This window comes from Fulmarus glacialis, unplaced genomic scaffold (genome assembly GCF_000690835.1).
Source record: "Fulmarus glacialis isolate BGI_N327 unplaced genomic scaffold, ASM69083v1 scaffold3752, whole genome shotgun sequence".
NCBI classification, from domain to species: domain Eukaryota; kingdom Metazoa; phylum Chordata; class Aves; order Procellariiformes; family Procellariidae; genus Fulmarus; species Fulmarus glacialis.
The window spans coordinates 55,190-69,843 of record NW_009199639.1 but is presented as its reverse complement, the minus strand read 5'-3'; the positions used below and the strand labels follow the sequence as shown (position 1 = coordinate 69,843).

Sequence of the window (14,654 nt, the reverse complement as noted above, 5' to 3'; positions counted from 1 at the left end):
GCCTAGCTGCAGTGCTGCACTGGAGCCACGAAATTGTTTCTGATATGTTAGCTAGCTCGAATGTCTCCTTCTGGCTGTGCATGAGACCTGTTTAGTTATTTTCTGTAAAACACTGCGAATTTACAATCTTACTTTCAGACACCATATAGTTAAGAAGCAAATGCAAGAAATATAGGTCTTGGCAGGACTAGCTAATGGTATTGAGTATAATTCAGCAATCAGAGCCTGTATTAGTCACAAGACTCTGAAATAAGATATAGCAGTTTTCTTGCGTACTCAACACAGAACAGTTGCATAGTACCTCAATAAAACTACAATTGGCAGTGATCTCTCTAAGATAGCAAGCACTGCTCATCAATTTAATGCCTATTTGGCAAGATCCCAGACCTGCCCAAAGAAAAGTCCTCAGGAATTCTGCCATTTAATTGTGATTAAGACATAAACAAACGTGTCCACCCATATAAAAAAATACATTCACAAATTGCTACAGCATAGATGCCTTTTAATTTTAAAATATTTATAGTCTTACAAGGACATTCCAGTCAATGCAAAAATCCTTCTTCTCCCTGCTGACCTTGGGACTTCCTCTTCAAGCAAATTTAATAGTAATTTCCAAATTACATGTATAGGACTGACCATGCAATGAGATAATCTATGTCAGAGACTACCCTAATGCCTACATGGAGTCTGTGCCTACCTATTGCAAACCAGATGTTTGGAAGATGGAAAAATAAAAAGACAATAAGCCAAGCTCAATGTGCATACAGTTAATAATCATGCAGGCTTCTAACACAATTTGAGCACTCACTGAATAATAAAATGCAAAGAAACTGAATCAGAGGAAAAAAGCACTACCATTACTGTGCTATTTTATTTCTCTGGTCACAAGTGAATAGAGTGCATGCCGTGCCTTCCCTTCACAGCGGGGCTGCATAAACCCTAACAGTCCGTGCGGCTGTCAGGACAGTTAATGGCTTTACTTCAAGTGGTTGAGACACGGGCTTTTTTTTTTTGCACTAAATGTTAAGTGTTCAAACCCTGCTGACAGTTAGTGGAGGGAATGGATACATTTTACTTCCTTTAAATTTACACTGTCACTTACTGCTAACAACTTATTTTTATTAACCAATTTTGAAATAGGGCAATGGAAAATACGCACTGTTGCGCACTTTTTTCTATGGCATCCAGCCATAATTTCAAGCATTACGAGTGTCCTGAAGATCCCAAACATTTATTTTGGCTTTACTGAAAAAACAGTTAAGGCATTCCAAAAAATGACAGTTTGAAACTGTGTTAGAGAACCTGTTTTAGTGCTATTAATTAAATGTTACTAAATGTTAAAATTAAAGGCTACATAAGCTGCGCAATATCATCTCTACCATCCCTTTATCGATCTTTTCTTCTGATAGCTAGCCTAAGTTTCCTTTTTTCCCTAGAGACACATGAACCTTCTCTTTGCAATGCCTCCTGATTTTAGTGCCTTTCACATACTTGTCTGCTTACCTCAAGTCCTCCCTCTGCCCTTACTCAGAAAGAAAACACAAAAACAGCTTTCCTCCTTTATTTTGAGTCTCCTTGCACTATTAATTCAATTATTTCATTACATCCATTTTGGTGCAATCTGAAAATAAAAGCCACATTCTTGAAGGAGCTTCCCCAGCCAGGCAGATAATACTAACAATTATTGTAGGGATAGTTCATTTGTAGAACTAATGAAGGTTCTCATTTAAAATGCTCTACAAAGATATTCATGGATATTTAAGATATCCACAAATTAACCACTGCATTTGTAACCTGAACAAACACAGATTCTGGATCGTGGCCATTTTAAAAATTTTCCCTATGAAACTTGTAGAGACACTAAGCTGAATACCTTTTTATTGTTTTATGCATCAGCTGTGGGTCTAAAGAACAAAGCCCTAGAAAGTTCTTTTTTTCTTCTTCTCCAAAGCAGTACCTGAAATCTTAGTTGCAATCCGTGTTGTGATGGGTGGCCCAAAGCCCTTGACTGTGCTGGCTTTGATGGTGAATGAATACGTAGTCCCTGGGTATAATCCTACAAAGAGGTGATGTGTTTCATTCCTTAGTTTGAAGACTTTCCCTCTTTGGCTGGACAGGTCAGCACTGGGATCCAGAGACCCAACGGCCTTGTATGTAATCTGCAAATGAAGAACAAGGAAAGTAAGGTGATAAGGGGCCTTCTGCACCTGGCCTTTCTCTGCTCCACTATTTTGCCATCTCTTGAGACTAGACATTGAAAATACAAGGACAGATATTATTTCAGTATCCCTAGTGAGCGGTTCTGTATTTGGATGCTGTCAAACAGACATGAACATTTTTCCAAGGCTTTACTTAGGAAAAAAACTAATTTCTTATCTCCACTAAAACCTCAGCACGTGCTGATTTACAACAAAAGATGCAAAGAAATGCTTTTTGTTCCAAACCTCAGAACTTCTGCAGCCAAACCAGAGCACACAGCACAAGCTGCGGAATATTCGTGAGAATTTCCCCTACAATTCCGCACAGCATATGAAAACTTTTGCTGCAAACATGGATACATTTTCCATCAAGTTTTTTTTTTTTCCCCAGCAAATGGCCTTCTTAAAAGGTGACTGAAAACAATGGAAGCCTTTTACTGACAGCAAAGGTTTTGGAATTCTTTTCCTGTGCTAAAGACAATATGGTGAAATGAAATGGTATGTTTAAATGAAATAAGTATCATCAAGTCTTTAGACAAAAGCCCTTCTCTTCTCTGAGCTTGTAAGCCAGCTTCTGATATCATTTCCCTCCCCCTGTTTTTAGCCTCAGTTTGCAGGTTTACACGTGGTACCATGCCTGGTTTTCGCCTGAGAGATTAAGTCAGCAGGGTTACAGACCTGCAGAGCTGTTCATGAATACACCCGCTGCTGGTACTAACACACCTTTAGAGGAATCCAAGCTGAAAGCACACCTTTGAAATTCTGCTCGAGCTCCATTATGCTTACCCATGGCAACCCTGTTGATATACAGACACTTGCAAGTAAAACTCATGACTTATTTACCAGCCAACTCCTTCCCTGCGTTCCAAATTCAATCCAAAGGCAGCTCAATTTCAACTGAGCTGTCAATATAATATAACTTGCTCCACTGCTCTCCTAACCTTTCCTGATATTATGGGATCCTCGCTTATTTGTAATGAAACACTATGAATAAATCAATGTATGTTAATACATGAAGTCTTCAATTTTTTATGAAGGACTCCACAAGAATCTAATTCCCAGCTTTGCTGAAAGAGCCTTTGAAAATTTAAGTCACTTGCTTTATGACAGGAGGAAAATGTTGCATTTTGAGGAAAAATAAATGTACAATGTTTAAACAGGGGGGCTTTAATAATAACAGGATAAATAAGAGACAGAGACTAATGCTACTGACACCAGAGGAGGGTATGAGTGTGTGAATCCTATTATTTGGACAGAGAAGAACAATTTAGACAGAACTGACACCCAAGATGAGGCAGAACAACAGAGAAGGGCCGTGAATTACACCCAGGCCTACACAGCAGCAAGAAATTGCAAAGGCAGAACTCTTAAAGGAATTATAATTGAACAGCTTGCAGGTGATTTCATTGAAAACCTACTAATTTTTCCAGGAATTACAACCTGGTTTGCAATTTTTATTACTGGCCAGAAACCTGAGAAAGAGAGAGATCTTAGCACAAGGGTCATTAAAACAAAAAAACTAAATGTGGGGAGGAGAAATCTTTACACTCGCTCCTTTTCCTTAGGTAAGGTGAGGAACATGCAACACAGCATGGCATGGGACAATATTTTGACAGCTCTTATTGCATCAAGGTACTTCAAGGCAAGGGAGTGTAAAAACACCATCAGAGTTAGAGTGAGGATCAGAGACTTTAAATTAAGAGATGTGACCCAGTCAATGCCATAGCCAATTCCAGAAAGAAAAATGTATTTATTCTACTAGGTAGGAATGAACCGATGCAATCTGTATGCTCTATTTGCAAATCAAGTGCTAGAGAAATAGCAACTCTACAAAATTCCAAAGGGGAATCAGCAAAATGGGAGTTTGGGAAACAGAAAGGGAACTTCCTACTGCTGGGCCACTGAAAACCACATTGGCAGATGCCCAGGTAGTAGCCTATGCGAAATCAGCGGCATTTATTTTCAAGCACATTATGCAGAAGGCTATAAATAGAAGTGGAGTGTCCTTGATCTCCATATAAATAAAAGTATTTAGCTACCTTCACCAGTTCTAAAATAACTACAAAAAGAGTTATTTTTTTTCATTTAAAAAACTATCCCCTTAAGGCAAATAGAGCTAGAAAAGCTTTCAAGAAAAAAAAAAGTCATTGATTTAAAAAAAACAACAGTCTGTCTTTCTTCTGTTGACTATAGCAGAGAATATGAGTAAAAGGGACCTTAAAACAACCTGGGTCAACTCACAAGAAGCGAGAAAGGAGAAAACTGTACTTGAGAGAGAGTATGTCTACAATTTCAGATTGTAGTGTGGGTCAATTTTCAGAATGACTTCTCACCCAAATCAGACTTCAATATTTCCCAAAACTTTTTTTTAGGATATATAAACTACAGTGAAGAGAGATTTGCAGCATAGCCAAATTGCAAGACTATTGTTTCTGCAGCAGACTTTCTATTCCAATAGATATGAACCCTGTTAAACCAGGTGATAGGCAGACATTCAGAGAAAGCAATCCTTGTCCCCAAAACATAACATTTAACTTTAACACACGAACAGTACCTGGATGCAACACAGAGAATAGGGAAACAATAATACAAAATTGTGCCTGTGGTCCAGTTTCATTCAGTCCGTAAGCAGAAATATTTAAGGGACTGGTAAGCAAAACGATGTCAGCAGATGCAGCTGGTTACCAGCTTACTGCTCTCAGCAGACTTAGTCTCAAGCTCTTCTCTGCTTTCCGCAAGAGCTCTGAACGGCTGAAGTGGCGAGGAAAGTATAGACGGACACTGCCAGGGGAGCCTATGGGCTGCGTGCCCACCTCTGCTAATGACTTTCATCATGACCACGATAAGCTGATGTTCTCTGAGTCTCCATTTTGCCATTTATAAAATGAGGGCTATTACACTCCTCTACACAAACATTTTTGCGGTTGAGGGATTCTATGGATTTCTGCAATTGCTGAGTGCTGATGGTTAAGCAGCAAAACCACAGGTGAAACAGATGAAGTAGCTCTGAAAATAGAGCCCTCTATTTGGAAAAGGAGGCAAATTCTCTTCCAGCTCTGAAAAAAACCAGAATCATTTTCCCCCTTCCAAGGAAGATATCTGCTGTTTCTTAGGTATTAGTGCTAAGCCAAGTGTGGATTAAGGTCTGAGAGCTCTGTCTCAGCCTGTTCCTCTATGGGCCTCCCCGTATAGCGAAAGCAGCTGCAACTTCAGCCACAATTACAGCTGTTCTGGCAGCGGAGTCTCCAGAGCCGGCTGGCTGCTCCCTGCTGACCTGGCACACATCCATACTGTTCAAGCCATAGGCTCCCCATCCAGCTCGGCCACATTTCTCAGAGCCTGGACCATTCTCCATTTACTGAAGTTATTAGTATTTCCTCACTGGAATATCTGAAACGTGCCACACCATATGCACTTGTGTGTACATATGTGTCTGTGTCAGGGGATTCCTCCTATGGAACGAAAAGATGCTGTAATATATCACTTATATGTTGCTTTTTATGTAGAAATGTATCATGTATCAAATTATAACCAGGTGAAATGAAGACACTAAGAAGTTACTACTCTTCTCCTTAATTGATTTAAACTAAAAGTTCTGAAGCAAGAGAAATTTCAGGGAATCGGAAACTGAAAAATTTTCTAGAAGAAACTATGGAAATTTCCAACTCTGGAGTAATTTATAAACGCACAGAAACATGTCTGGAGAAGAAATACAGCACTTTCCTAGAACAAGAAGGATGCTGAAAAAAACACCTGCTCTTCTAGTTGGTATGCTGAGTATTTATCTTAATTTCTTGTTCCAAGTGTCAAACCACTTCATTACAAAACAAACAAGAGATTCTAATCTAGAGAATGAGATGACTCAATCACTAGAAAGCAGCTGTTCTAAATTATTTTAAAATAATCTATTTTAAAGACAAGCCATAGCATATAATACTTCTGTAGTCTGTAAAAAAAGAAACAATAATATTAATTTAAATGTTTAAAAATCTAGACAGAAAACAAACAAGAAAATACTCAAAAATATATTTAAGAATATCACTCTGATTGAAAATATTGAAAATATTTGTTTTTATTCTGATGCAGAATAAATGCAAATACAAAGATGAGGAAATTTCTCACAAGACTGAAACTCTCTGTTTTTTATCCCGCTCCCTGGTTATCTCCCGCACAGCAGGCAGCTGTCACAAGTTGAAAGTTGTCTTTCCTCTGCAAACTGGAATGGCTGTCCTGAGTTTGCATGTGTAATGTAGAGTTTACACAGCGGCTCCAGGGCAACTTGACGGTCCCAAGGAAACGTTTTAGTGGCCAACACGGCTGTGGTCCTAACCACAGCATATACCGGTGCAGGCTGAAATACAGCAAACCCAAAAAATATACATTAATAAATCCTAAATCTTCCTTGGAATCTCCTTCACTGAGTTAATGAACTGGTTCTCAAACTGAAGCAACGGCAGCAGTAAATTTGAAGTAATCAGAAAGTCAGATGGCACAGGAACTCAGAAGGGTAAAGAATAGCCAATTCCCACCAGAACAGGAGGGACGAAACACTGAGCCCAGCATCCAGCCAGCTGGACACAATGATTTACTCTGGAGGTGCACAGACGATTCAAGTCCCTGGTCAACTATGCAAAATTTGGCTACATGAGTCCAAATTCTTTGTAAAATTTAAACCAGGTCAGCAGTACAAGTTCAACTCTACTGGAAACTACCAAAAAAGGCTTTAAATTATTTAATTTCCAAGTGTTCAGTGATATGTAATTGCTGTGATAGACTATGGAGAAGAAAATAAGAACAGATCAGCATAAGAAATGGGATGGTTAGCGAGTTCACTCCTTGTTGTTATTTAAGCAGGCATCCAATCTACACCAGTGCACTCTCAGTCCCCATTAACCAGAAGCACTCCCTCTTATTCCATCCTCCCCTCTGTTTTTTATCCATTTTAAAAGTTCAGAATATTAACTCCGTGAAATCACTGAGCAGATACTACATTAACAACCACAAAGATGAAGATAGAATATTGAGAGCATAAGCACAGCTCTTCTCTCCTTCACAGAGCCTAATTTAACACAATTTTCTAGGGAAACGTGAATGCTTTGCTAACTGTCATCATCTGTGACTGTAAAACTTCTATCATAATATGAGGACTTACAAAACTTTCATTGTAAAGGGAAAGACCATAGCAGAGGTATTAACTAAACTAGAAAGCACAAGGCTATTTTCCAGTGCAAATCTTTCTTCAGAAGAAAACACATAAGGAAAAAATAATTAAAAAACCCCACCCTTAACCACTTGGATTTTCCCATACCCCACAGGTATATGGGCAACTGTGCGTCCACACAAGCAAAGTGAGATTGTGGTACTGGAATATATTATTATACGGCTTCATCAGGCATATCTTGAATATGTCTGTTCAGCCTGAGTATCAGCCATGGACCGGAGCACAAAACTCTGCAAGGACTTCACAATCTGCTCAAGAAGCTGAATTAACATTCAGCAGTTCATCCTCTCCTTTAGCAGCTACCCTGTGCCCACTGCTCGCCGAATCTCTACACCGTGCTTAGCAAACGCAGACAGTAATGGAAGCCTGGTGAATTTTACTCTATCTTTGCCTGGTGGAAGCGGGGTGGGCTTTGTCCTGTGCTTGTTTTAATAAAAGTGTCAGTAAGTGTAGTTGAAAACTGGAGGTTAAAAAAAAAAAAAAATCCCTGTAGAAAAAAGGGTACGTATTGTTAAAAATGTGGTAATTAAACAGTGAAACGGACCGTCAAGCGATGTGATAAATTACCCTTCGGGTTTAGACATTCCTTTGGAAGAATGTATTATGGCACAATCATGAGGCCCTAAGCTTAATACAAGAACAAATTGTGATAAAGATCTCATCACTTCATTGTAATGGTCCTTCTTGCCCTCCCTTTCGGAACCCTGGATGGCTGTTCAGACTCCCTTTAATCCTCTTAAATAAATAAATTAACAAGACAGAATATTCTGCTCAAATCACGGCTGATGTATCCATTTAGCCTTCCCATACATTTGATACATTCGAGTAAGCTTTCACACTGATGAATAACTGAGTTGTCAGGATTTCACGTGTTCATAACCTTAAAACTGAGGGCAGCAAACTCTAATGTCTCAGGATTGAGAACTTGCCAGTCAAGGCAAAAAAATATGCTCATGTGTTTCTTTCCCCAGCAACTGATCCCAGTATACACACCGCTTTATCTTACATCTTTTGTCATATAGAATTAATCAAGCACGGCAAGCAGAATTTTGCTCTCTACAACCATATTCACCATCAAACATTAGGACTTTAAGCTTTCCCTCCGATTTTAGCAATTGCAGCCTGTTTGAATGCAAATGGTAAGTACTGCTGTTAAATCAAACACTACCTTGTAGATACATTATGCAACCTTACATGTATTTTCCATTTTAGTGACAGTCTGCATAGCAGTTTGGGGAAGGCATCTGAAACTTATAAATCCATTACATTATTCCCTACATTCCCATTGACATTTTATGTCCCTGTCTTCATAAAACAGCCCATTCTGCCTCTCCATACCCCTCATATAACATACAATCCCTAACTTCTCGGGATGCTCTGGAGCCGACAGGTTGCTGCTATATATATAAAAAAATTTTTTTCCCCCTTTTCAGTTAGTAATGCCTCAAGACTGAAACCATCTCTTGCTATGGACAAGAGAGGAGCCAGAACAAGGAACATTCCACAGCCACTATATGCGTGACTGGGCCAAGGTCAGAAGCTGGGTCTGCAGGGACACCCTGACTAGCGTCTCTCACTTTACTGAGCCAGAAGGAAAGGAAGCTTTTCCTGACTTATTGCTGTTTTTTGAACTCACTCCTGTCTTGTGAAGCAAGACCTGGAATCAAGACTTTTTTTATCCGTTGGTTCTCATCCTATCATGCTGCAGCAGGATCCCCGGTGACCGTCACGGGTGCCAGCTCCTCCAGCGCTGCTCAGCGAGCGGCAGACGAGGGCAGCCCGCCCGTCCGACCAGAACGGCCGTCGGCTGGAGTCGCACCCCGCGCTCGGGCTGGGCTCACCTCCCCCTGCCCGTGGGAGCTGCCGCCGCGTCCCCGCCAGCCCCACCTCCGGCTGGGCTGCTCCAGCTGGGAGAAAAGGCTGAGAGCAAAGCCACTGGAATAAGAAAATAAAGCTGCTGGCATCCCAGAAAATGAAAACCGCAGATCAGTCACAGCTTTAATTCTTTTCTTTTTTAAAGGGGCCCCTCATTTTGAAAACCACTTAACTAGAGAGACGTTGCTACTTCCCAACTACATAATCCTCTCTTGAATGAGAATCTCTTCTATTTAACTAGAAGACAATCAGGCAGACTCGGTGGTCTACAAGCCTGACTTAGTGGTGTTTAAGTCCTACTCAGTGCAGCTTTAGAAGAGCTCAACGCTCAGCTGTCCGGAGCCCAGCACCAGGGCATTCACACCCCACCACATAGCACAACCTCGACTGCCAGGCTGTGGTCCTGCCTGCCCAGCACCTGCAGGCTACAGAAAAGATTAACTTCCCCCCGTGCTTTCCTATGCCACTTGCTTCAATTTTCTAACAGGATAGGCACAAAACGTCACAAATGGATGAGAAAGAAGTTTGTCACAGGCAAAGCATGTTTCCAGGGCTGGAAATCATTGTGCAATTCATAAGAGTGCAGAGATAAGGGAGTCGGGTATCGGTGGAGAGCACTGGATGTGCTTCACAGGCTTCGGCACTGCAGATGGAGGGGAGGAGGAACCAACTGAAAGGCTTCATGATTGCAAATACCTTGGGAAACAATAGGCTATTTCGTTTTTAATCTTGCTTTACATATTCCACTCCGTGCTCTAATAAAGCCTACAAGAAAACTTCATTTTTCCCGTTTCCCAAAAATAAACACAAATAAACTGATGTATTAAAGTCTGACAGAAATATCCTTGAACTCGAAGTTATCCAAACATTTCCTTCATTTCCCAAGTCGCTGCCTGAGGGAAGCAGTGTCCCCCAAGCCAGGTGTTAAAAAGCCATTTGCAGCGTGAGTTAACCGTGCAGATGACTTTGTATGGTGGAAGGAAACCAGCTCTAGCTCATGGTGTCTCCTGGAAATGTCTTCTTTGACTTCAGCATGTCCAGAGGGTGTACAAGGTGGAGGTGTTTTACTGAGCATCTCACTCGCTACCATTTCAGGCACCACTGACCTTCCAGAAATTTTGAAAGGCTTCTCCTCAGTTCATACTACATCTGGATTACACTCACATAGTCAACACTGAGTTTCTGAAACATTTCTTTTTGAACTTGAGTGCGTATCACTCATAAGATACCTAACATCAAAAGCAGCTTCAGATTTCAATGCAAAGAACAGCAAGGAACAGCATTCCCAACCACAGCTTTGCCTTCCTACCTTCTAGCTGGACCTGACAACAAGAGGATTAGGAAGATGTTCTTACAATTATATACGTATTCCTTACACAGATCAGCCCAGCACCACCAGCGAGCATGATCTGGTTTCTCCCTAGTCACTGCACACCAGGCTAAGCGATGAAGATTTAATTGCCCCCTCCTCTTCAGTGAGATCTCTTAGCATCAGGGCTTAAGCTGAATAACGACAATTAGCACTGCCGAATTCAAACACAATAATCCAACACCTTCTCCCAGCCTGAAATTTATTTAAGAATGAAAATCAGCTCTTTTCTTCCCCACAGCCTCTTGCTCAGGGTCATTCTCAGAACCAGACTTCCATGGTAAAAAACCACCGCACGGGCAACTACCAAATGTTTTAAGAAGCTGATGCAATCCAGAGAGTAAATTACAAAGTAGCATCACTGTCAGCTGAAACCCAACAGCAAAGAGCAATTACAGATTCATGAGACAGAGCCCAAACTTTTGTTATACTGATTTTTCTGCAAAAATCTTTACCTTCTAGTATTAATTCTACATTTAATCGTGGCAAAACTGCAGTTTCAGCAGACAATTAAAGATCTTTTCTTTTGCTTTCCAAAGGTGAAACATAATTGTTGTTTTGTATCATCGTAAGTAGCTTATTCCTCCTGCTATAGAGATTCTCCTCCAGGTTCCCAGCCACGTGAAAACTGGCACAGTCCCCGCTGTCTGTAGTGGGGACAACACCACTGTCTGATAACACTTACATTTCCAAGGCTGATATCAAGCAGAGTGAAAATCATAAACAACCAGGGCCCTGGATGCGGGCTATACATTTGATTTCAAGTTCGAAGCTGAGAGTGTCAGAGGTGGAGGACTCAGCTCTGTGTTTTTACATCACGCAAGTATTTTGTCCAGCTCACCTCCACGTTCACATTCCAGCACAAGTCTAGCAAATGGTTTGAGCCCAGCAAACCACTCAAATACACATTTAGCTTCCTTTACTGCCAAGGGAATTTTAAGTGCACGTCTACATGCTCATCTCTAAAGCAGAGGATAAGTGAATTAAAAAAACAACAACAACAAAAAGCCCAGAGCTGCATTCTTATCCTAAGATTAACCTGTGAAAACACACACAAAAATTTAAAAATTCATCTTCAAGGAAGGAATTGCAGAGCACTAAGGATCAGAACCCACTTCGAAATCAGTTCTGACACAATCCAGGACTCAAAAGTTTGGCCTATCTTTCCTCTTTCACACAAGCATCCCGAAATCAAACTTTATTTTTATATGTTGATTTTTTGGTACTTCCTTTGTTGCCTGGATCTTTCGATTTTCAGACTTGGAGCAGAACTGAAAACACTGGCATCTCAAACACCAAATACCCATGAATAAAATGTGTAAGAGTTGTCATGCTTTGCTACTCATCAAATGATCTGATTGCCTGTATCTCGCCATGCTCTTCATACACTATTATTTTCTAAGATGAGTTTGCCATAGCATGCCAGAAAGGCAGAATGCATTACAATGGAAGGTACGACCATTTTTTGGCATTGTGTGTTAAAACAATGACTCTGACTGCAGTTTTTACAGCTGTCTCTCAAGTTATACCATCAAGTTGTCCCAACTTTGGATTTTTCTCACCAGAAAGATTAAAAAGCAGCTGTAGGGAGTAAGTGAAGGATGGAAATAGGCTGTGCAATTTCCAAGCCCATTTTTTTATTTTTTAAAGTAATTCCTCCACATTTCCTATCTAGTATAATTCCCAAAAATATAGGCTGGCCAGTTGCGAAGATTTTGAAAACGGCTTCAAGACAAATTCAGCCTTATGAAACAGAAGGGAAGATGACCCAGCTCCCCCACTAATGCACACCTGTCATAAATAAGAGGGCAAGAAATTCTTCCTGAAGCCAATGTAAAAATCCTTGGTTTAATGTTCTAAGTAATAGCAAATAAATCCACTTGAACTGCTTCAGCCACCAAAAAAGCCAAGTTGCTTCTGCAATATTCTAGCAGAACAATAGTCAGCTTTGCAGCTAGATAACAGAGTGAGGAAAATAAATTTTTATATGCAAAATATTTGCTTGGAATTTAGTGGTTAAGATGCTGTCTTGCATATTAGTATTTATAGCAAGATGGAACATATTTTCCTGAGTAGCTCTGCAAAAGCAGACAAGGTTGAAGTTCTCATGAATATTACTTAGCTGTTCACGTCGCTGTAATTTGAAGAGTACACTTGCTGGCCTGATCTTGCTATAACAGTGCCATGAAACGTAAGGACGCAGGCTCACCTCACAGGTGTGGATTTGGGGAAACAGAGGAGGAGAGGGCAGGCCCCGGTGGCGTTGGTACCACAGCAGGGTTACACTGGGACCGCACCCACCCTCCATGCAACATCTTCTCCCCTGAAATGGAGGGAGGACCCCAAACAGGGAACACCTGCGAGCCAAGCAGCTCGTGATAGCTGCGTTAGGAAGAGCATGAGGAAGCCCTGCAGCTGCGTGAACAAGAAGAAACGCCACCACGGTTGAGCCATCAACCCTTGCCAGGGAGCGACGTGCCCCCACGTTTGCAAGCACCTTTGCAAGGCGTGGATGCGAGGCACCCAGGAGAGCTCCAGCGTGGGTGGGGTGACCAGGCTGTGCCACACCAGCGGCTCTGCGGAGGAGACGGGTACACCCCACCCCACCGCCACGCAGCACACGCCCCATTTCTGAGCAGCGCAGAAGCTGAGCAGAAGCCGAGGCTCTGGGGTAAACAGCCTACCGCCTCAGTCCCAAAAACCTTTTCTGACAATCTTTCTACATCTCAACTATACACGTTTCATATCATCTAAACCTTAAAGGATTTGCCCTGTGTTTTCATTGGAAAAGGCCATTCCGTTCCCCCAGAACCATGAATTCCTAGTCATCACATAACATCCTCCCTATTCTCACCCTTGCTGGAAAGTTCCTGCTCCCTTTCTCACTCAGGGGCATATGACTTTACACTGTGATTTTGCTTTCCACCCTAATCAAACTATTTCATCAGAAAGATTGAAGCTGGTGCCTGATACATCAGGGTCTTTAAAGAGACTTCACAGTGTTTACACCCAGAGGGCTTTCATTTGTGCACAGACTGTTTACGACTTTTGCCGAATAAAGTCACTGTTGCTGGTTTCCTCTTGAACAAATCCCGGGCCTGATTTTCTAATGTCCTGGGGAGAGTCCAAAGTCAGAAGAGAGCTGGAAATCCTCCATCACCTTGGAAAAACAACATCCCTTGTTCCTCAGGACATAACTGCTTTAGAGCAAATAACTGGGATAGTTTTTGCAGATACTTTAGGTACTACATGAATAAAATCCTATTACTATTGCAGAAGAGGTTGTCTCCAATCAGGTTTGCCACAGTAAGCTTTCTGGTTTATTCACCTGAACTATATTTTCACAAAAGCCAGAGGCTGTAAAATGCACGGTGTATAAACCAAGTTAAAAATTCCTACCAAAAAAAAAGTTTCAATTTTTTTTAAGTGACTTCCCACACAAAGGTGTCTCTGAGCTATCCATTAGCTGAAAGTGAGATACGTCTCATTGAACAACTAAATACTCTTTGTAGAGGGGAAAAAACATGCAGCAGCCTAAGTGCAGAAAATGTGTTCAAAAGTCCGAAGCTGAAGCAACAGTCCCCCCCAGCTCTTCGTAGTGCTGCAGCATTGGTGGGGGGCATTGCACTCACCCTGTGCCCAGGACACTGGAAAAAACTGGCCAGACACGGTTGTTCAGAGGACAGGACGTAAAAAGCAAGTGCCCTCTAGCCTCTTGCCCACCAAAAAACTGTCAAAAAACCTGTACCGTGATCCATCTCTCCCCGTGACGTTCTGTTTGTAGCTGCCTTCTCTGGGCAGACATGCTTCTGTTCCCTGACCAGACAGTCAATAGAAAAACCATCGTATGATGCCCACGTACTTCTCTTTCCAATCACAGATGTCACCCTGGCTCTCCGGAGCGCCGTCACCTCACTCACCCGCCCTGAGCTACTGAACTAGGATCCCCGATTTATTTTGAAGCTTGGTGTAGCCTCTGCTCGTGGCTGCA

The 14,654-nt window shown here is 41.5% G+C and overlaps 1 protein-coding gene across 1 annotated transcript in view; it reads right to left on the bottom strand.

Moving 5' to 3' along the window:
- Nucleotides 1–14,654, bottom strand: part of LOC104073505 (receptor-type tyrosine-protein phosphatase T) — a 150,955-nt gene that overhangs the window by 113,447 nt on the left and 22,854 nt on the right. Inside the window, exon 4 of the mRNA XM_009573313.1 lies at nucleotides 1,958–2,159. Within this exon, the coding sequence (XP_009571608.1) occupies nucleotides 1,958–2,159 (202 nt within the window). The remainder of the gene's footprint in view (nucleotides 1–1,957; nucleotides 2,160–14,654) is intronic.